General features: G+C 43.9%; 1 protein-coding gene across 1 annotated transcript in view; it reads left to right on the top strand.

The window, feature by feature from the left end:
• LOC139050019 (uncharacterized) overlaps positions 1-19,933 on the top strand; it is a 63,678-nt gene extending 43,745 nt beyond the window's left edge. The window contains exons 10-15 of the mRNA XM_070526110.1: positions 4,022-4,157; positions 6,596-6,669; positions 9,574-9,700; positions 14,356-14,438; positions 15,517-15,658; positions 18,106-19,933. Of these exons, the coding sequence (XP_070382211.1) occupies positions 4,022-4,157; positions 6,596-6,669; positions 9,574-9,700; positions 14,356-14,438; positions 15,517-15,658; positions 18,106-18,904 (1,361 nt within the window). The 3' untranslated portion in view covers positions 18,905-19,933. The remainder of the gene's footprint in view (positions 1-4,021; positions 4,158-6,595; positions 6,670-9,573; positions 9,701-14,355; positions 14,439-15,516; positions 15,659-18,105) is intronic.
• The last annotated feature ends 4,676 nt before the right edge of the window (positions 19,934-24,609 follow it).

The following is a 24,609-nucleotide window of genomic DNA, read 5'->3' as shown; positions in this document are numbered from 1 at the left end:
AAATATTCTCGATGAATATGGTTCCCGTAGGTATTTCCCAGAACGCAGGCGTTCATAGCTATAGATTTGTTCTTACTTCAAAGTGGGCTTCTGACAGACAACTTCAGCCTGCGTCCACTGGCGACATTCGTAGGTTTTTTAGCGCGTCGATGCACGGGTGATGCCAAAATATCTTCAGGGGAAGCATAGTTGCGGCTGTTTATCGTTAAGGCCCCAAGTTATGTCACTGCGGGCAGCAAATGCTTCTATGGAACATGTTCGTCGCTCGTGTTTGGTCACCGCGTCGCACACCTCTTCCGGTGGCACAGTGGCAACGGCATTGGCCTGCCGAGTTCGAGGTCACCCCTGATGTTCCTGGAACAACGGCCTATCATCTCTGATGGTGAAATGCAAAAGCACTCACTGGTCTACGTGCCCGTTATAGAAACCCAGGCGGTGAAGCACCATTTCGTTCGTGTCGGGCTTTTCGAATGCTGCTCGCCGCAACTTTACAAAAGCATATTTTTCTAATGGTCCTCTTTGAGCTAAATAAACGTCTTTAAGAAAAATATGTGCAAATATCGGTAGGCGGGAGCCGCGGAGCCAGCGAAACCGAATCAAACCAGGCGAATCCGACGTGTCTTGAGATTCTGGGATTCGCGTACGTGCGATATACCTTTAGAAACAGGGATCACCACATGACCCGTCAGTGCCCACTGCTTCACCTGATTTACCACGCCGGCAGCTAGTGTCGGAGCATAAACAAGCTAGTGCCTGGGCAGTTCCAGCCCGCGACCTCATTCCGCAATGCCGGCAAAACCGAGGCAAACGCATAGAAAACGAGCAAAGAAATTACTCCTTCGCACTACCTTGGCAAAGTCAGATATTCAAGGAGCAAAAGCCCCCATATTTTCCCTTTCGCACCCGCTTTTGCTCGCGCTTGCGCATAAACGTCGGGCGATTCCTGAATTGCCATCTCATGATGCGTGACTGTCACGGCCAACCGATGCGCCCGCTACAGGAGAGTTTGTCTAACACCTAACCTAAAAGCACTCCCTAACCGTTCACACGTGCCACTCATCATCGTGCGGCTGTCACCTTGGAGATGTCTTGCTTCGTTAGCTGAAGCAAAAGTTACAAGTATATTTAAGTTCTAAAGCAGGTTTTAAGAAGTAAACCTTAGACAACTTTTTTTTTTGCTGCCACGGTAAAGAAGTCTCATGTTAGAATGATTTGCAGTTTACAACTGTAGATGCGCGTATCTTCATTCACGTTTTCTTTCAGAGGCTTATGTCTGCAATTGCGCCTTGTTCATACCCTGTAACAACTTAATTTTTCGGAAATGCAGCTGCACGGATCAGGCGTGAACTGGCAAGAACACGTTTTGTCACATATGCTTAACTTCAACTGACTGCGTCCTTTTCTCCTCAAGTCTTCATACTGAGTCTTCCCTAAGAGGCAGCTGTCGGTTCTCTATTACTCTGTGGAAGCCATGTAACTCGTAATTTTAATTATTTATAAGATAGATTCCTCATGGCACGGATCCAGAATTTGTCATTCATTTAAATTGCTGTGAAAATCCTAATTCAAGCACAGCTATTTCGAATCCAATCTGATGCGGATGGAACATCTCTTTTTATTACAGCGCTGCTTTGAATCATAGCACGCAAGGAGTTCACGCAGCTTCTTTTGAGCCTCGCCCTATTTTATAGAAAAATTAGATTAAAAAATTCCGGTGTGCCTATTCGGAAATTATCATTGCGATTCTCCTCCATTCCTCCATGAGTCGACGCCACGACAATTTGAAAACCGAACACCTATACCCAAATACAAAGCACTAATCAGAAACGCCGTAAATGAACAAAAGTTTAAGTTCTACACTAAAGTAAACTAAACTTGACTTGCATGTTCGTGCGAGTCAAAGAGACCTTTCCCACTACACATATTACACAGGGTTGCCCTTGTGCCAGCCAGCAAGTGAGCATTTCGGTAAAATGAAGCATTGCACGTATCCCGTTCATTTACAAAATAGCAGTTAGCTTGTTCCAAATTTTGCTTTTACAAAAGCTTCATCACATATTTCCCGACTTACCTGGAAGCGAAGAGTCCGATGCGAATACATATGCTAATTCTAGGACTTCTGACGACTCCTTCGAAGACCTGCGGAACGCGTTGAACAGCCAGAACGATGCCAGTGACGTCACGGGTATGTACGGCATGTCCTTCGACCATAGATACCACTCGCGAAGACCCTTAACAAGCCTCAACGGAAATTAAAGTAGTAACTTAGCGTGATAAAAACACGGAAACAAGGAAGGTTGACAAGGACAAACGGAAAGAATACTTACATAGGCCACGCTATCGTTGCAGTTACTGCACAAGAGGACAGACCTTATAAGTGTCACCATGTCGGTTTCCGTGTGAGCAGCCCCAATTCGAATTACCAGGATAGCTGGTTGGGACAGTTGGTGCGCAAAAGTCATACAGCGCGATAGCCACACTTGGACGACACAAGTCACAAGGACATAGTTGACAACTTTGTTGCTCTTCAATCCTCCCCCCCCCTCGCAATCGAGAAACAGATATCACAGCTCTGTAAAAGTGCATGTGCTAGAGCACCTGAGGCGGCCAATATTGGTTGATGAATTACTACCTTCCAAACATTTTGACTGTTTACGAGCGTGTTGCAAAAGTCCTACCCACAACATAGTATCATACTTCAGAGCGCCACATATTATATCATTTTGACCACTTTAGAGGTAATATTAGATGTATCCAAAACTATGTTATCCTTTATATTGCCAAATTATATTTGAAAGCTTCATAGTGTTCCTATTTTAGAAATTGTTCCATATCGAAAATTTGTATAAAGGAATTCACAGCCCAAACACAACTTCGTTTGGTCAAGTCACTACATTTGAACCGATTCTTTTAAGTGCAACAGATCTCGGTAAATTTAGTGGAATGGTTACCGCGAACTTCTCATATGCATAGACAGAATCCCCAGAGCTAACCTTTACTTTTCTCCGCTAATAAGGAGCTTTGCTATAAGGAGAACGCGGCCTTTACGGTTAAGGCAAGTTAGGTTTGTGCAAAAGCTAGCTTGTGAAATTTTCCATATTTTCCATCGCCACCTTAGTAAAGCCTCGAATATGCTTATTGCGGGAAATGTACAGCCAAGATTTGACTCCGATTACAGACGTAACAAAATTTCAAGGACGCTTTAGCTTCGCCTTAAAGAGTGAAACTCGATACCATTCAAATATCCCTGGCTGCTTCTAACGCTTCTCGGTAACTGCAGTTTATGTAACCGTAATGTTTACTGGAAAACGCTGGCTGCAAAAGCTATGCACGAAAACGAGCTTTCTGGAAGAGACAATGCTTATTACGTGGGCCATGTATTCTCGGTGGTGGGTACGCCACTGCCCGTGATACAAGAGTGGTAGAAACGCAGGAAACTTGCTTTGTGCTTGAGTTTCCGCGTAAATGAATGTTTTCTCGTACATTCGAATTACAATCTGGTCCTATCATATCTGTTGGTTGCGTGTAAGTCGTACTTTACTATATTTCTGACGCATTTTACTTTAATTCATTTAGTTCAGCAACGCCTTCGCGCTACACGGAAGGCCTGCGTGTGGTATGTCTGATTTGGAATGATTTTTTGCACACAACACGGTCAACGCCGGCGCCGGCCGCAGACACCGAATTATCTGCTACATGAGGCCCGTAGTGCTATCGCGTTAAAAACGCGAACGCTCGTCTTCGGCATGGAACACTGTCGTGTTCTATTTTGCTGTACTAAATACAGCACATATTTTGGGGGAAATTCAACAGTGCATAAATTCCGTCACGCACGTCTCTTTCGTCATATGTATTGAAGGCATATTTCCAGAAAGAGCACCGCATACGGAAGCACTGAAATCAGGTTACCCTATCACTAAACCTCAACTAAGTCTCCGCGTTTTTATTTCAGCACGACATGTTCACGCTCGTTGAATGACCCTTGAACAGAGACGAGCTAACACCTCTGTTATTCTCTCAGGCCATACGCATGTCTCTGAAAGAGAAATGACCAGTTCCCTACATATGGTGTCCAGCAGCAGCATCAATCACGCACAGCCCAGTGCAAGCCGCGCTGGCATTGAGGAGACATCGGCCGTTGCGGAAAACTTCGCTAGGTGAGCCAACGTTTGGAAAAATTTGTTTGCACAAAGCAAATCAGAGACGGTGCGTAATGCTCCCCGTGGTACAACTATGCCGTCACTATGACACTATCGCTATGGAGGAGAGCTCTGATATATGAAACGCGCACGAACTCAGCCGTTATTCAAAACACACGGCATGGTGGATGTGGTGCTAACATGCTTGTCGTGCTCAGCGCTCTTGCAAGTTTGTCAAATGCGTACCTACTACGCCATATTCGTTTCCAAAGATAGAAAACAGAAAGGCGTCCATCTAAATACATAAATTAAATTATGGGGTTCTTCATGCCGAAACTTCTTTCTGATTATGAGGCAGGACGTAATGGAGGACTCCTGAAATCTCGATCATCAGGGGTTCTTCAACCTGCACCTAAATCTAACGACGCGGGTGTTTTCGCATATCGCCCCCATCTAAATGCGGCCGCCGTCGCCGGGATTCGACCCGCGACCTTGTGGTCTGCAGCCTGACACCATAGCCACTGAGCAACCTCGGCGGGTGTCTAACGCTATCGAGCAATGCAGTGACAGGCCATATTGCTGCAGTGACGTTCATTTCAGAGTGCAGCGATAATTCTTAGGGTTTCGATGATTTCCACTAAATCCCACCGGCTCAAATATTGTCCCGCTTTATGTCTTTCGCTTACCAAGGTAACCTACGAGTCTGGAGGCATGACGACTGCATGACGCTAACGCGATGATGGAATAAGAAGGAATGATAGTACGAGGTTGTCGGATCGAATCCCGGCCACGGCGGTCCCATTTCGATGGGGGCGAAATGCAAAAAATCCCGTGTAGTCAGTTTCAAGTGCACGGTAAAGAGCCCCAGGTGGTCAAAATTTGAGGAGTCCCCCACTACGGCGTACCTTAGAATCAGATCGTGGTTTTGGCAAGTAAAACCTCATAACTTAATTTTGAGGAATGATATTGATGTAATGGTAAAGTCGTACAATGGGGGGGAGGGGGCGACGACATGACGAGAATGACATCCGCATTCTTAAGTCATGATCATGGTATAACAAGGACGACATGACCATGACGGTAAAACATCCTCATGAAAAAGCGACAATGACGATGACCGCACGGCCAAGGTGGCATGATGACTACACCGTATGACAACGAATGCATGATAGCGTCTGTGTGACGACGACACAATGACAGCGATGGCATGACAACGACGGCATAAGCCCGACACGATGGCAACAGCATAACTGCGGCCTAATAACGAACAAAAAATGACGTCGATACATTAACGAGTGTGGTGCGACTGCATGACGACAATGGGATTTCGACACTGAAGTGACGAGTGCGGCGGCTGCTGTGAATCACGCTGCCTGGCGTGATATACCGATTAGCGAGGCTTTAACAGGAAGCTTTATCCGGGGATTTGCTACCTAGGTCATAAATGCGACAGAAGCCATCTTACTCTGCAATCACCGCAACAACATTCGTAAACCTTGTGACGTTTTTTTAATCGCATGATATCGAAATTAAAGGAATTCCATTTACGATTTTATAAGAAAAACCTAAGCACTAGCATGAAAATTACAATTAATTGAGCTTTAAAAAAATGTCATAATTTTCTAAACTGCGCCTAAAGTCACATCTAATGTGCCCAATATTGATACATTATACAGCATACTAAAATAGACTATTTTATGAGTAGATACTCAGGAAATCCTCATATAAATGATTATTTTACGCGTATATCTTAGGATTTTAGGATTAGTGTTTTCACAATTTTTTCAAGCTGAAAACCAAAACAAAATTTTGACTCATACAATTATTAGAATTTACCTGTGTCAATCAAATGCAATAAATTTCAACTGAATTCATGCGGAACATAAGGAGCTTACTTCCTTAGCCTTGGCGGGTTCTCTTAAAACGCCACTACTGTTGTTGTGGCCAGTTCTTCACTTTCCCAGCATACTATTCATTGCATTTATTTATTCATCTTATTTATATTTTAATAATATTCCCATAAAGTTCTTATTAAGGACATAATCCAGTCTAGATACCGACCAAGATGGAATGACGGTACCAGACCTACAATATAAACCACATGCGCCGCACCATAATATTGCATTAGCAATGTGAACAACAATAAACATACGTGTGCAAATAATAGCACATTACCCACAAAACAGCGAAATAAGTTCACCTGGTGAATAGCGCAGATATTTGAAAAGAGCAACAGGCAGTAAGTTATACATAGAATGGGTGCGCGTGTGTCTACTCTGAGCAATATGTCAAAGCACCTGAAAGATTCTGCAAGCAAACGTCTTTCTTTAAAAGCGGACTAATCCTCATGAGTTTCACCCACTTGACGAAACGTTGGCTTCAGCTACAATGTTCAGCCACCTTTGTTTACCACCGCAGGCCGCCGTGTTCATATGCATATCTTTCTTGCCTTTTAGAATTCCTGACCCCACCGGCGCTGAGCCATGGGGTACGCACTACTACACGGCTAGTGGCACAACTACAGCCTACGGTACGTGTGAATTTGGGCTCTACGTTTTGCACAGTTTCATATACAAGAAATGTAGCTGCTGTCTCATCAATTTCGACTCACGGCTGAGATGATCTGACGGTTAATCGCGGTGGTGATAACGCTACTCGCGAGCAGAACAGTCATGTGCTCCTGCTGAGGACAGTTCGCGGATTATCCGTGAGCAATCCCTGACGTAGAATTAGGAGGGGTACGAAACCAATACGCGCCAGAAGACGACACACAGGGGCACACAGAGCGCTGTGTGTGTCCCTGTGTGTCTTCTTTTGTCCCTTGTTCTAATCGCGCTACCGTACACCCCTTGAAGATGCAGCACCAACAAGCCCACATTGCCACCCTGAATATGTGCAGTCAGGTAGAAGATGGTGCAAAGAGAGGCACAATGCCACACGCGCCAGGAGACATTTTCTGGCTATGCGAGGGGTGTTAGTCACAGGTGCGTAGAAGGCATTCCCAGTTTGCTATCGTGTCGAAGTCCCTAAAACAGCACCAAAGCTCCAACAGCTTTGCCCTTAGAAGCAACGTTTTTTTTATTGGGGGGGGGGGGGGGCTGGGTATTGTTGATTGAAGTGTTTCACTGCACGATGAATTCAACTGCGCTTCTCTTGGTTTTACCTAGTACTTCATAGCAGTGCTAGATTATAGTCTCAAATATTAACGCGACAACCTTAAGGGCCAAGCGTCGCAGAAAATCCGCTGTCGGCGTCGGCGGAGCTGGCCGTGAGCGTAAATTTTCGTATACATGTGAGTACCTTTGTGTTCCAACAAAACTGTTTGTTGGCCTCGTTGGCGCTTGCTAAACGACGCGTTTTTTGCCACAAGTTAAAACACACAAAAGTAAGACACACAGATAGACATAGACGCATAGTTTCAAGCACATGCCATCTGTCCTGTTTTCCATGTGTCTTATTTTGTGTTTAAATTGGGGCAAAGACATGTATTGTACCATAAAGTTACCTGTTTATTTAACGCGTTGCTATATTGCATGCGGTAAATGCAGGTTATATTACCGCACCATTCTATCACTAAAGATGCGCATACTTTGTCTTAAATTCTTTAGAAAGTTGTTCGCCGGAAATTTGAGAATGGCAGCCCGCAAACAAATGGCACGCAAAAAGCACCTATAACTCATGCATTCATTGTTCAATCTCCGAAGACTGAACTAATTAAAGTGCGAAACAATAACACAAACCTGATAATTAGGTTTTGATCTTCTAGGCGCGGATGGTTGTGAGTAAGCGTCATAATGAATTCGACGATGCTTCTTTTCTGGTACCCAATCCATATTTGCATCTACTCTAGATTCAAGGAGAATCAGCATTTTTCGCTTTCCGTGGTTGGCTCCCAAGCATGCATTGCTTCACGCCTGTGTTTCCTTAACAACTTCACCTACCGCAGTGCTCAAGTGCGATTCGGACAACCCCTTTATGAAATGCGACTACGTCGTTGGCTGACGAATGTACAGGGTCCATTACGAAAGTAATGCGCATTTCTTGGGAAAAATTGATTTAATAACCGGACCTATACAAATGGTTAAAGTTATTCAAACGATTTCCCCCTGCATCAATACACTTGCAGAGATGTGTCCGCCACTCCTTGAAGGCACCCTGAAAGTCCTCGACGGCAATGTTTCTCAGGAACGCTGCAACATGCTTTTGTATGTTTTCCATGGTCTCCCAATGCTTTCCCTTCAGCACTCACTTCATTTGGGGAAACAAAAAAACAAATGGTGGACATTCCGAAGTCAGGAGTGTAATGGGACGGGAACCGCGAAGGTGCTACTCCGGGCCAGAAAGTTGGTAACGATGAAGGACGTGTGGCTGGGGACATTGTCATGGTGGAGCTTGCTCGAGTATTTGATGTCAGCCTCCCGCGCGCGACGGGGTGCTTCAATATCTTCGGCACCTCCAGGTGAAAGGCTGAGTTTAGTTTTTCCCTGCGGCACAAACTCGAAATGGACGATTCCTCGGGCGTCAAAGAAGACAATGAGCATCGTTTCGATGTGAGACTTGCTCATACGCGCTTTCTTAGGGTGGGGGGATGATTTTTTGTGCCACGCGCTGCTCTGGCTTTTTGATTCTGGGTCGTACTGGAATATTCATTATTTGTCTCCGGCTACGACAGAGCTAAGAAAGTCCGGCTCATTTCGAATCCAATCAAACAATTCTTGACAGCTCAAAACTCGAAGTTCTGTCTGATCTTCCAACTACACCTTGTTCAGTATATCCCATATACTGAACAAGTTCGTTGGCAGGGCGGTATCCTTGCCCCATTTCCCGGTCGCTTTTGCAGCACTGCCATGGATAGACGCGTCATATTATTACGCGCATTACTTTCATAATGGATCCTGCATGTATCATAGCAGGTCAACAATTTCTGGGCAAGCATTGAAGAAGAATGTATAGTATCTCGTCTGAAGCGTATCACATCACTTTTTCTTTGTCCTCATCCACACGGACTATGTCTCATGCTCGTGATAGATAAACAAAAAGTGGGGACTTCTTGAAGCATCTAATGCGCCTACTACTGGATGATGCAGGAAATATATAGTCAAGTGTTGCGCGCTCAAGAAAGCAACATGTTCATTTTAGCTTGGAACACAACGTTCTGCCCGCGGTTTGAAGTGGAGCGTAATAGCCTTCCAAAGAAGCCAACATCACACAATCTTTAGAGTGCTCAGCTCACTCTCTCATCGTCTCAAAGTTCTTTCATGCATTCAAGAAAGTTTCATACAAAAAAAGCACCGCGTACGCTAGCACTGAAATAGGGTTCCACAACCACTAAAAGCTTCTTGCCACGACCACAAAAAATGAAACGTTCCATTTTTATGAACTGGCCTTTAACAGCTGGGAATAAGCACCTGTTATGTACTTTCATGCCACACAGATGTCTCGTGCAGTCGTACCACTACTTGCCTGCCCCTGGGGCGCACCAGCAGCATCGATCACACACTGCCCAGCACAAGCTGCGCTGGCATGATGGAAGCATCAGCAAGTTTACAATACGATGCCAGGTAAGCTCACATTAGGAACGGTTTCATTGCAAAACAACTCGTACACTGCAGGGAATGCTTACCGTGGTGCAACTATGCCTGGACTCTCCAAATGTTCAAGGGGAGGGGCAGCTCTGTTGTCTTTGAGCATTTGGCAGGCGGAACTGGCGTTTACTCATGCTTGCAACACAGTGACTCGATACAGACCGAGGAAAAAGCATAAGGTTTACTGCAATATACTTGAGAGTACTCGCACACTGCAATTATTGATCAGTTATGGGAATGATTGAAGCACTTGTCTGATGATTCAGACGTTGTTGTTGATTCGTTGATTACGCTTTGTTTGCCTCCATATTCTGCCTCTATTGTCAGAGGAATATAAGCACTTGGAAGTGCGGAAAGCGCACCGAGCACGTACAATTGCTGCTACTGGCAACGACTGAGCTTGTCGAGGTGGCCAAAGCGCTTTCCAATTAAGTCATGTACCTTTAAGGAAACATTCAGAAACTGTACTGTCAAATCTGCAACCTTAATTAAGCAATAAAGACAATGCAACGATCCTCTACGATGCACCCAACTGTAAACAATTTGTGTTACAAAACTCTTTGAAATGTATTATATTGGAATAGATCTCTTAGAAATCCTTCCAGTGGTATACTTCCATCGTGTAGTTAATAAGCGAGTCATTATTGGAATATACATTGTCTATAATTCTAGGAGCCTTACATTCATTAATTGTTCTAATATCATAGCTGAGATGTAATAGCCTCAATTTTCGCAGCAAACTACGTCTATTTTTGCACAAGACGTTTCTCATTTTGATTTCATAGCTCGCAGTATTTTGCCTACGAGCAACATGCCTGTGTGCCTGAAGCATTCCGGATGGAAACTTTTCCACAAAGGGACTTGCCCTCGTGAGTTGCGTCCCCATGATGAAATGTGTGCTTCAGCGACAATATTTCTTCTACCAATGTTAACCACCTCGGGCCTTAGTGTTCACGTGAATGTTCCCTGTTCTAGAATTCCTTAAAGCACCACAATGGCAGCTACTCGCAACGAAGTTTGTCGAAGTGGCCAAATCGTTTTCAAAATAAGTCATGTACCTTTAAGGAAACATTCAGAAACTCTACTGTCAAAACCACAACCTTAATTCAGCAATTAAGACAATGAAACGATCCTCTACGATGCACCCAACTGCAAACAATTTGTGCTACAAAACTCTGTAAAATGTATTATATTATGGCCAATTGAACACGGTGTGCCACCCGGCTGAAGGCCAGCGGGTACTACGTCAGCTTCATCAATAGACAGCCTAATTGATGCGTCAATACAGCTACTCACGAAAGCACGCTTCTGCACAAGTCGCGATGATGGTTGGAAGATTATCCGTTAGAAAGTTCTGACGCTCATTTACCCGTGTAGAACAATATTTTTGTCTAAGTAGGTGGGTGAGGTAAGAGCGGCAGAATGACGAGAGGCGTTAGTCAGAACTGTCAATCAAGTAGTCCCACTGTGCTGTTCAAGGTGTCGTGTCGGCGTCGGAAAGAATATATTCAGCACTAGGGCTCTTAATAATTAGTGCCATTGGTAGTGATGCTTTTTGGGGGGCTGTTGGAGTGTATTATTTCATGAATTCAGGGAGACTGCGCTTCTCCATACTTTAGACTGCACGTAAGATATGCTCGAGAATAGCCGCAATTATTGAATGGAACAAAGAAGATACACGCATGAAGACTACGCGTGACAGGAGATGCACTTTTCATGTCAGGCATGCCATTTCTCCTCATCTGTTTGGACCCGCCGTGGTTGCTCAGTGGCTATGGTGTTGGGCTGCTGAGCACGAGGTCGCGGGATTGAATCCCGGTCACGGCGGCCGCATTTCGATGGGGGCGAAATGCGAAAACACCCGTGTACTTAGATTTAGGTGCACGTTAAAGAACCCCAGGTGGTCAAAATTTCCGGAGTCCCCCACTACGGCGTGCCTCATAATCAGAAAGTGGTTTTGGCACGTAAAACCCCATATATTAAAAAAAATTATCATCTGTTTGGTGCCGCTGTTACTGAGTCAGAGATCTCCAACTAAACCAAAAACTCTTCGCATCCTCATTTGGCCTGATTCGAGTGAATAAATCCTATTATATTTTGCCGGCACTTTGGTATCTCAGTTTCTTTCTGTATGTTACGAGTAATAAATTTTGTCCAAGAAGAGGCGCAGGAAGGCATACGCCTCCAGCATTATATTTCACCGGAAGAGAGAGGAAATGTGCCTGAAGAAATAAATAAAAAGTTGAAAATTTTCAATGGACCTTTTAGCAAGTCTGACAATGTGGAACAATGTACCCGAACAACTTGATTCGGACGACTTGGTTCATCGTGAGAACCTTGAAGCAGCGCGAAGATGGGGGCAACAATCGAAAACACACACAACATGGCGAGTGCTGTCCTGTTGTGTGTGTTTCTTATTGCTGTCGTCGTCTTCCTCGCTGTGCTTCAATTTTTACTCAAGATGTATGAATTCCTCGGCATGAAACCATCGCTAGTATTTTGAGCACATGTCTGAATTATCAACAAAGTCTGAAATTATCTCGCTAATCTTTGTCACTTAAGTTGCACAGGTAATATTCGGCTCGAATATACGTTTTCTTTGTGCTTCAGTTCGTCACCTCTATTTCGCAATGTGTGGCAAGGCGTAATTAATTTTAATGCTGGCATGTACTTTCCAATGCATAAGCTTCACATCATCGTACTGCGATGGAAAAGGAACATTTTTTGACAAGTATCGTCACTGGGATTGGCCATAATTCTCCGGTGTTAATCTACAGTTGCGTTTCACTTCCCTATTGTGTACCTTCGTGGCTTGTAAATTTTTGTGTGAATTCAAGGCAGAGTCGGAGAAGGTTCGTCCGTGTGGCACCGAAGTATTGCATCTCTCAAAGCAACCGATCTTTGTTGAAAAAGGTGCCCAGTTCCGAGTTTAGAAATAAGGCTTCGTTGAGAAATTGACTTTCGTGCATGTTTTCATTACTCCTTTGATTTACATATTTCTTTCCTCTAGTAATCATATATTGCCAAGTGTTCTTCGCCTACTTCCATAGTTCATTAAAACCCGAGAATACAGTGGAAACGGTACCAACGAAAACGCAGTGCACCCGCCGTGGTTGCTCAGTGGCTATGGTGTTGGGCTGCTGAGCACGAGGTCGCGGGATCGAATCCCGGCCACGGTGGCCGCATTTCGATGGGGGCGAAATGCGAAAACACCCGTGTGCCTAGATTTAGGTGCACGTTAAAGAACCCCAGGTGGTCAAAATTTCCGGAGTCCCCCACTACGGCGTGCCTCATAATCAGAAAGTGGTTTTGGCACGTAAAACCCCAAATATTATTAATAAAATGCAGTGCGTCTCCAGATGACCTCTCAAATGGAACCAAACAACCTGGATACTGCTCACAGCCTAAATAGCCTGCTCTGCTAACAAAAATGTAAAGCTAATTGAAGAACAAAAGCTCGCTGCTGCATTATTACCTTTGGTGGAGCACTGATATCAGGACACTGATCAAATTAACAGGACGACCAGGAATCATTGTACCAGCATTGGCCCAGATATTTATGTTAGAAGAGTTGCTTTGAACTTGCATTGCCGTTTCAGGTCACGTAAAGAAGCGAAGCTAATTGAATGGCGAGTACGTGGAGTTTTTGTTTGGTTTGGACAGCGTACATATAACCTTTTATTCTTTGGTTGGGGCCGACCATAAACACATTGTCGTATTTAGGTACGTCGGTAGGTAGGCAGGATACATACGTTCTTGTGCGGCGTCCTTTTTGCAATCGCACCTCTGCTTGGAGCACAGCTGCCTGGGCTCTTGCCGTTAGACCTTTCTTTATTTCTAGAAAATCAAATGCCATCGCAAGGCTACTTCTATAGCTGAAAACCCATCAAGATATTTTAAACCTACGGTGCGTGTGCCACGGGACAGTTTCTGGACTTGTTCGCTCTTGAACCCTGAAGTGTTCGGGCCCTTTCAGACTGCCCACATTCCTCATTAATTTCGTCATTGCTTTTCATAATTGGCACAGGTTCAACAAATTTTAAGGTTTTATTGCCTGAGTACAAATAACTTTATAGTCTTACATAAGCCTCGTAATAGAAGCATAATTACACACTACATGTTTATTTATTTAGTTATATATTTATTTACACATACTGCAGCCCCTGCTGGGGCTATAGCAGTAGTGGATAATACAACACAAGAAAGAAATAAAACAGCCAACAAAGAAAGTTGGTTGTATAACCCTAGCACTTAGCGCAGTTTGCGTTTTCATAGCGTTTCTCTCCAATTCTCGTTGAGTACCTCTGCAGTACCCAATAATCTTGCGGATAAATTCGGTTGAAGCGGCTCAGGAAATTTAGGCCTCTTGGGGGTCTTTAACGTGCCCTTAATTTTAGGTTCACATGTGTATTTTTCATTTCGCCCCTATCGAATGCGCCTGCTATGGCCTATATTCGACACGTTGAACTCAAAATGAAAGGTGTGTCGTAAAAAAAATTCTTCTGTTTAGAACAATTCGCATAAACACTTTTTAATCCACAAGCATTTCCAAGGTTGCCAATCAAGAAAAACCGTCAGTCCGTCCCTCCGTCAGTCCATTCCAAATTGCATTTCGTGCTGTCTCGTTTCAGCGCTAACGAAGCCATCACGTCACAGAAGTCGTGGAGCTCTCAGCGCGCGGCGCACTCAGCAATGTTCGCTGATCACTTTCAAGGTATGGGTGCGTGAGTCTCCTAAACGATCAGTAAGCGGCGAGAACACAGCGCGCGAAGCTATCAGGAGTCGGCACTCTTTGACGGCATCGCAGATCGCTTTCAAGGCAGGGTCTGCATCGCGGTGCCTCCGGCCATGTACGCTTGGTCACCGTTCATAACGCTTCGACGTGGATAGATCAGGCGATAAAGAGCGATAAAGACGATAATGATCGGAAGGTCGTCAGTACATCTGGTGTCGCCACCTGCAGTACTTTGCGTAAGGAATATATGCTCCTTGCGCCACCGTACGCAACAGTTCCTGTCACATAAAGGTCGTTTCTACTCGCCGGATCCAGTTCCATAACAATGATAAATGACACCGGGCTGAGTGTATAGGAGCAACTGGCGCAATGCCCCCGCATACTTCGGTAACTCCCCGAGGAGTTCCTGCCTGACTCTTTTCTTGTCCAGGCGCATAAGAGCTTCCTCTTTGGTGGACGTTTCACTGCTTCTCGGAGTTACCTGATTTTTCTAATGATCTGAATGATCTACTTCTAATGATCTAAATGATCTAATTTCTAAACGATCTACCGAAAAGCTTCCGCATTATGAGAGAAAATCTTTGAGAACGACCAGCCAATACGAGTAAAATTTAATATGACAGAACCTTGCGCACTCGCCACCCTGGACTTCTTTATTAGGAGCATACTTGTATGTAGTGATTAGTCCGTGCATGCATGTCATATTTGATTGTGTCATGTAGCATCAACGTCTCACGGAGTGTGGCTTATTACAAAGCCATTCCATTATGAGTGCGCGAAAAGATGCACGTAAATGAAAAGCAAGCAATGCAAGATCAACCAAGCCCCCGTTAATGCAGAAAGCACCGAGAAATCAACAATAACTTTCAAAACACTAGTTTGTCTTCTTCGTTCACACTAGGTTGTGTTTTCTGGTTTTTGTTGCTTAAACTTTCAGGATCACTTATCAGAACAAAAGTGCTTCGCTGTTTATTCTTGCTTCCTGCGCGTTCATATCACGGAATGGTGCGTCCTCATGACTTGTGGCACAGTGACGAATTTATGCCTCTGCTTTCAGGTCATACAAACAGTACTGGAAGCGGAAGCACCGGTTTCACACTGACGGTCTACAGCAGCGGCGGTGGCAGCGATGATTCAGTGGCAAGCACAAGCCACGTGGGCATGCAGGAAGCATCGGGCATGTCGGGAAAGGAAACTAGGTGAGCCAAAGATTTGCAAGAACTCCTTTCGATAGAGCAACTCACTGAGACAACAGGGAATTTTGCCCATTGTTCTGTTATGCTTGCACTGACAAACTTGCGAAGAAGTTCTGACTATTCAAATGCCAAATATCAGCTGCTGTTCACGCAGTATGGCGCTGGAGTAAAGAGGAATCTTTAGCTCAGGATGTACTACCTAGGTACATGAGCAAGAAGAAATCAGTCTTCTCGACAATGCATTGCACGAACATTGGGGAATTTTGCGGCATTTAAAAAAATGTTCTATTACTATAGTTGGAAAAATAGCATTTTTGATTCACGTCATATACTATGGAATAAAGTGAGACACTGAAGCATAAGAATTACAACTTCTTAACGCGAAAATAAAAGCAATGTGAGGGCTCTATCAAATGGAAGAAATACCACATCTAAACTGCACAAAATATGCGTATAGCACACCACTTTCAAACGGGCTCTTGCATGAGTGGACACTTTTGAAATCATTGCACACGGTTGAACAATTCCACAAATCTACCAATGGTTGTAAATAAAGTTGTCTCCTCAGGTTTTTCTTATATATGCAGCTAATAAGACATCCGTGAAGTTAAATAAAACATTTAGGGAAGTGAAAATTGTCAATTTTATGCTTCTGTTCTTTTTCACTTTGCAATTTCAGTATTTTTGCATCAAAAATCATATAAAGATTATGATTTATACAGCTGACGGAATTTAAATATTTCAATCAAATGAAACAATTTTATTAAATTAATTTTATTAATCACGAAATATGTTCTTATACCTACACGTGTTCTCTGAAAGCAATACTGCCTCTGTCGTGGCCTGTTAATCTTCCTCCCTATTATTTATTTACTTACTTACTTACTTACGTAGCTCTAATTTGTTTATTACATCATCCGGTCATGATACCAGCCAAGGTGGCATGATTTGACAAGATTTACAAGTTAACACGATAGGATAAACAGTACATTAGCAGAACAATACCTAACAATTTTCATGTAGTGCTTACCGCAGGCATTTCAAAAAAGCAACCGACAAAATGGAAAGCAAACACTGGGCGCGGGCATGTCTGCTATACTCTTTCCGCTAAACTGCACAAAAGATGTCGTACGAACGATGACTTGACTCAACGCTTGCAAACGTCATGAACTTATCGGATAGAAGAGAGAAAAACACGTTATTTATATTACATCACCGTAGATTGCCCTGAACACTGTAATGCATATTTTCACAACGAGAAGAAGCAGGAAACAAGCTTTCTCGGCAGCATATTTCATCCACTGTGCGTGAAAACAATGAACGATATGAGGCATTTGTGTTCGCTGCGTGAATGGTTTGATGTTCGACTGCGAGTCGAATATTAAATTATCTGATAGAAAGACAGCAGAAAAATTTCAATCTGCAATTTTGTTCTTCGTGTTCTACACGTAGATTGTGTTAGGACATTAAATGTCCTTCAGGGAGGCAGGCCACCTGTATTTGTGTCAGGAACAACGCGAACGTGCCTTTGCGCGATTTTCAATTCTGAGGGCGAAAGCCTTGACTGGTTTTTTGCAACAGCTCCTACCTGGAAAACGCGGCTCCAGCCCACAGACAAGACATAATAAGGAATCGTTCATACACCGTAAACAAGCAATGATCTATAGGCTGATAGTGAATGAAGCAAGAACGAGTGAAGGAAGGAAGGAAAGGAAGAAACTCCAGGTATTGCATTAGGTTCAAGCATGTATGGTTGAGGGGGTCGACCAACTGCGTCATACGTTTACTTCACAGTGCGGCTCGTTACGCTTTGTAAGAATTCTGGCCTTTCCCATTGCATAACTTAATGCAAGACCACTTGAACAGCAAGCTACCGCCTTCCCTTTTAACAGATGTGTAACATGCTGCCGAACGTTTTTACTCTTCTTAATATACAGGGCGTCCTAAAAACGTACAGGAACTTTCGCCGATGCAGAAGGGGCTTTTTCAATGTCGAATGAAACATTTTGAAGAATAGAAATGAAGAAACATTTCAGGACTTTTTACTTGAAAACTCCTTGTAAGAGTGGTATTGGTGCGCATGTATTGTAAATATATAAACATGCTATGTTTCTCCATTAAAACTCGCTGCCAGACATTTCCACTCACCTGCACTTGCTTTAGATAGGCCATACATGAAGTATTAGGGAAAAAATTTTTCGTATTGCTTGCAATTCTGACGTAGACGAATCTTCAAGTTCCGCAACAAAGACCACCAACAGCAGCGGCGTACAATTTATGGCAAACTAGAGCACAATTCGAGCGCCAGCACTATATTCAGCTAGTTAGCGCTCAGGTTCAGCTGGTTGCCTTAACGCGCGATTACTGGTCAACCTGTCCATTCGCAAAATGTTTTTGCTCTCCCGTACAGGAGTCGGCTATTTTGAGCTCCTTTGACCGTCTACTTACAGGAACGCTACTGTAACCGGAGGAAGGGGACATCAAGAGCTGTCCGGTGTCTCAGGCGATATTTCGAGCAGGCGGCATGCCTTACAAGAGCGCGACAACCAACACACGGACGACACAGCCCACATTTGTAAAGCACGCGATCAATCATCTGTGGAACAGGCGGAGTTTGTAGAGCGCTGCCGCATCCGTGATGCGAAAAAACACAAATGCGAAATCTGTTGTAAACTGTTCCGCTGTGCTAGTCACCTAGATGAGCATAAGCGCACCCATACAAACGAGAGACCCTTCAGATGCGAAATATGCGATAAAATGTTTCGGTGTTCTCATCACCTAAATGACCATAAGCGCACACACACAGACACGAGACCATACAAATGCCAAATATGTCCGAAATCGTTCCGGTATCATGGTAATCTAAAAGTCCATATGGGCACACATACAGACGAGAAACCGTACACTTGCGAAACGTGTGGTAAATCGTTTCGGCGTGCTGTTTACCTAGGTTTCCATAAACGCTATCATACTGGCGAGAAACCCCAATCTTGCGAAACATGTGGTAAATCATTCGTGCGGACGATGGATCTGCATAGACACCAGCTCACTCACACGGACGAGAGACCCCATGTCTGCCATAAGTGTAGTAAATCATTCAAAGCGAAACGCGTTCTCAAGCGTCATCTCAAATCGTGTTGTAAAAAAGGAGCTTTTGTTTGCGAAATATGTGATGAATCCTTTACAGACAACTCGCATCTCAGTCATCACCGCCAAAGGGTGCACAGGGATAAAACACTGTCTGAGTAATTTCGCTTCGCAGAGAAACACTTGACCGACACCTGTGTCAAAATTTCAGGTGTCTCTTATCTGTAGATTGATTTGAAGACGCAATTCAACTGAATACATGCCTCGTGACGCCTAAGGGTGTGCATTCGTAATATTCTAACTAGTGCGGACGACAAGTAAATCTCCCGCGGATTTACGTGAGAGTAAACCGTGCAGGGGAAACACATTGACATTCGTTTCCAGGTGCTAGTAACCAACTGAACGCATCGCATGCAGAGACCGGCTTCTTTTAATATTTAAAACAGCTGATTTAAATGCTCGTTTCTGAAACTTAGAAGACGAGGCATTGTCGCCACAATTATCTATCGCGCTTCTTTGTCGAAGGTCCTGGACCACGCTATCTGTCTGCCGAACTATGTTCGCGAGCGCCGCTTTAACAAGCTTTTTACAAGACAAAACCTGATGGGCTGCAAGTATTTATTTTTTGTAAGTACAAGCTTGAAATATTCCCACATGATCATTGACAACTTGTTAAGTTAGAGAAGTGGATTCAGCAACTGTTTTAGCTTAACTATCCGTTTAGTTATTCTGTTGTGTGAATAGAAGAAAAAACCTCTCTTTAGGAAGCATATAAAAATTAAGGACTCTTTTTTTTGTCGACTGAAAAGTAATCTCTGATATTATTAGATGTTCTTGAGACAAGTTGTTTGAGATGTTTGGCGACCGACGATACTTGCAGAAGCTTTTACGAAAGTGTATGGCCACATTGTACAGATAGAAAAATGTATTTTCCTTGACGTTCTTCTCAATGCAGTCAATATCTTAGTTAACTCTTTGCCTCTTATAGTTTTACCGACGATCTTTGTTGTATCCCGTAAACTAAGCTGATGACAGTAGTGAGACTATAAAATTCAAATAGTTTGAAGCTTCACTATGTGATTTGTTCTCCTTCAATAGAATTTTTAGTTATTCTTTCTTCATTGTGGTAGAATCTCCGTCAGTTCTAAATTGCAGATTTTATCCCCAATAACGTTAAATTTTTTTACTAGGCGTGCTCTCTGCTTACAGCCGTGAAATCTTAGTCTGATATGACAAACGCATCCGTGCGAGCAATGACATGAAAAGTAAGATTCAGGTTTTATGCATAATGGCACGCGTGCTTGTATACCTCTCTATCTCTTTACGTTGAACACGTTCGCACCTCTAGCAAATGTTGAGCTACTGCTCAGAACAGTCTCGAACTTTCTCGGCTTTTCTCTTATGTCTACGCTATGTCATATGTCTACCTTTCATGTAGTATGTACATGATGTATTAGGTAATGCAAGGCTTCTGTTATGCTTGAATCTCGAACGAGAAAAGATCTTAATTTACAGAAATATCATCATCAGGAATGTCTTATACCTCCGTAAGCGAGCAACGATGAATATATGTATTTGAACGAAGGAAAGAAGCATCGAACGAACAAACAAGCGATGAAAAAAATGTGTCAATGAAAACAAACAAAACAACCTTAAGGTATTGCATTAGGTTCTCTCATGCAATGTTGAGGAGGTCAACCTACAGTGCCAAACGTATACTTCGTACTGTGGCTCACTATGTTCGACCCGTGAGATTGTACAACTTCACTTTAAACATTAACACGTGTACAGCAGGCCTGTTAGAAGGCGTTAGAAGAGTGTAGCATGCTGCCGAACTGTTTTACTCTTTGACTCTGAAAAATTCACTGATAATTTGGAAAGCCCGTAATGCGAAATTTCAGAGCAGCATTGTACGTGTTTTCCTTTCGCGATATATGGAGTCAAAGATTTTGCGAGAGACACATACCAGAGGTAAATCGCGATGGATTTTGTAAGTGACTGATCGACGGACCCAGTGTAATAGCTGGTGCTGCTTGGCTTACATAAAATACTACACCATTCGCGTTGCGCATAGAATCCAGAATGGAAAACAATCGCAAACCAAGACAACCGAACGAAGCCAACCAATCAAGCTTGAGTGAGAGCCGACGCGAACTGACGAGCTGATCATAGCACGAAATAAGCCCTCTGGCTGAGACCAGATGCTAGTACGAAACGAGCAGTCCGGCGGGTCAGCAAAAAACCAGTTTTGCGCTCTCATATCACAGAAGGGGCAGCTGTCATTGGTCTCCGCCTCTCGGCCGTTCAGGGCACGCATCTTTTGCCTCTCCACGTTCACTCTTTCATCTTTCGCTGTTGTGCTCGTTCACTCGGTTACGCCGCCGACACTCGCCGCATTAGCGAGTCATTAAGAGCTGCGCCATGAAATGGAGACGTATTTTAGCCGAGGCAAAACAGTCTTTTTCAATGACAAATGTATCGCTTCCGAAGGCACGTTTCTGGACCGTTTCCTGAATACTGCTTGTGAGCGTGTTGAAGGCGGAGTTGCATTTTCAATACTCAGACCAGCTAGCTTTCTAACTTACCATCACTGAGAGATATTTCTACTCTCCTGCACCTGTTTCATGTAGTATGTACATGATGTATTAGTTATTGCAAGGCTTTTGTTATGCTTGAATCTTGAACGAGAAAAGTTCTTAATTTACGGTTCAGCATCACAGGGCACAGAAAGCACCAGTGTTCAATTTCTGACAATCTGGAGGCCAAATCGAGCGCTAAATGCCAATACAGTAACTTAGCGCTCAAATTGAGCGAGTCACCTTTTCATTATGGTACCGTTTACTTTGTCAAGCGCTCATTGGGTCAAAATCTGTTTTTGCCATCCCACAAAAAAATTCGGCCATATCTTGAGTTAAATTGTCCATATCCTTGCAGGAATGCTACTGAAGCCGGAGGAAGAGAGCAGCAAGTGTCCTGCGATGCCAGTAGGAAGGTTTCCAGCAGACGGGATGCCTCACACGGGCAGCCCAACGAACGTACGGGAGGCACAGCGCCCATGCTCAGAGCACGCGATCAATCGCCTGTCAACAAGCCGAACCACAAATGCGAAACATGCGGTAAATTGCTAAGTAGCGCTGCTGCTCTAACTGCACATCACCGCACGCACACAGGAGAAAGACCTTACAAATGCCGAATATGTCATAAACCGTTCGCGAACAGGGGCAGTTTCTATAATCATCAACTGATTCACACAGGATTGAAACCCCATATCTGCCAAAATTGTACTAGACCATTCAAAAGGAAAGCGGACCTTAAAACTCATCTTATGTCGCACAGTGACGACAGACCTTTTAATTGCGACATATGTAATCAGTCATTTAAGTATAACTCATCTTTGAGCAGACACCGCAAAAGAATTCACGAGGGTAAATAGCCATACGAGTCCTAGCAGTGTGGATTTCGGTTCGCAATGAAAGAAAACCTACACGCCCACCTCTGCAAGAATATTTGGTTTCGAATTGCGTGGAGATTCGTTTAGATGTGCAGCTCAACTGGTTGCAGATCACGTGACGCATACGGGTGGGCAGTCGTAACAGTGTGACTAGTGCACAAGGGAAGTAGATCGCCCACGTGTTTTGCATAGGAACGTGACCGGGAAGCCGTGCAGGAAAATCACGCTGGCATTCTCCCACACTGATGAGAAACTAACTGACCGCATCGTGGCGACTGGGGCTTCTTTTGGCGTTTAAAATTGCAGAGTGAAATGCAAGACGTAAATGATGCCACTGTATTTTTCTAAATTACGTGACAGAACGTCATCTCCACCATAATTTGGCATGCTTCCATGTCGATCTATACTGCAGATCCTGGGTAGAGCTCACTGTTTGCAAAACTATGTTGTTATCGCTAACATAACTTTAGCAAACTCATTTCTAGACAAACCATAATGGGCTGCAGCTTTGTGTTTGCGTAAATAGAAGGTTGAATGTTTGTCCAGGATCCTTGAAACCTCGTTCAGTTTTCTGCAAGCGTTTTGACAGTGTACTAGTAATTAAGGTTTAGCTAACCATGCTTTAAGGATTCTGCAGTTTGAATAGAAGGAGTACTTCACATGAGGAACCCATTCAAAAAGGAGGCACTTCGTTGTTGTCAACTCAAAACTAATCTCTAATAACTGAAGCCCTTCGACCTTGCTGTCTTTCTGGGACAGCTTTTAAGATATATGGACACAGCCATGGGAAAATTTGTTTAGTTTACAAATTATTCAATGCGGGTAATGTTTCTATTTTCTCTTTCGCTCTTCTATGCTTACCGAAAATTTTATTCCTTATCATTCTGATTACAACAGGGAGACTTTATTCGACTAAAATAATTTGGAACTTAATCATATATTTTCTTCAAGAGCGAATATTTTATGTATTGTGGTATTCAGGTGTAACCTCCATCCCTTTTAATATGCAGTTTCTTATTCACTCCGAGGTCATCTCTTTTGACTTGCCCTGCGCTCTAACGACAGCAGTGGAATTTTTTAGCCTGATCTGACAAACGTGACCCTGCGAGCAATGATAGGACAACTCAGATAGTTTTTAGTTCTTATTACTGACCCACGTACTTCTATATCTTTTTCCAATGTACGCGACTCACCGAATAACAAAGGTTAAGTTACAGCTCAGGGTATGAGACACCAGCGTGTATCAGAACATTCTGCAATAGTGGAGCGTTTTGTAATCAAATTGCAGGCGTACGGCGAATACAGTTGTGCATTCTGGAAGAAACGCGAGCGCCAATGATAAGGCTGGAATCTATTACGAAAAAAAGTGCGAATAGCCGATACTTCTTACTCGCAAATCATTTGTTCAACGATCGACTCATGTGCCCGGGACTATCGTTCTGCCCGACTGTAACTTGTTTTGTTGGTTCAGAGGTACGCCCAATAAAGATTCTTTCATGACTCACGGTTTTTCTGACTGTGTTGTTCACCGTCTCTACAACGTGACATCTGGTAATGGTGCTTCGTGGAAACAGAATAAACCTTGCTGTGGAAAAAACGTGAACGTCGTTAGGAGCGAGGGGGATAGCCGCAGGCTACGACTTCCGCCCGAGTACTTGACCTCTGCTCGACAAGACTAGGAACATGGTGGCCCAGATAACTGGCCTAATGCGACGTGTGCTGCAAAAGCAAAGGAAGCCACTGATCATTCGTGGTTTACTGTTTAGAAATCTGAGAAGCTGGCCTGAAACCTACGCAACAACCGCTATGTTTAACAATTGAAACTGTGAAAAGCTGCCGTTTCAAAGCTTACAATTTTACACCATTTCACCAATTACATTTCCAGAAACATTCGCGAGCGTCATGCTTCAGGAGCGGGCCTACGTTCAATGAGAGCACCATGATTTCGGAGCAGAAATCAACTCTTAATTCAGCCACGTGAACACGCACAAGGCAGAGATGACTTTTTCCTCATCTGCGGTTTTGAAGCAAGAGATTTACGTCGGACATGTAACCAACCCAAGACCATTACAAAATTCCTAGCGGAAGAAACGCGCATCGGAAAGATGTTGGAAGAGCGCACTCGCAACATTGTTGACTAGTGCTCTCACCGAGGGGGAAAATTCAAGAACTAGGCTCCGATGAACTCCGAAAGACCAATTGAACAGTTGCACGTGAAGAAGTACTTAAGATGTTCTCTTCGACGCAGCCTCAAGCAGCCTTAATATTTGTCAGTGACTGAGGCGTTCATGCAGCCACATCGCCGTGACGGAATTGCCGTAGCTGAATGCTGGAGTGATGGCCTACGTCACCGTCTTCAGCCGTCTGCATCCCCTTCGCGCCCGCACCTGCCGACTGCTCGCTCTGCTGCCACTGC

The sequence above is a fragment of the Dermacentor albipictus genome, chromosome 9 (genome assembly GCF_038994185.2).
Source record: "Dermacentor albipictus isolate Rhodes 1998 colony chromosome 9, USDA_Dalb.pri_finalv2, whole genome shotgun sequence".
In the NCBI taxonomy this organism is placed as follows: domain Eukaryota; kingdom Metazoa; phylum Arthropoda; class Arachnida; order Ixodida; family Ixodidae; genus Dermacentor; species Dermacentor albipictus.
Note: the sequence above shows the minus strand (reverse complement) of the source record. Positions and strands in the feature narration are given on the sequence as shown.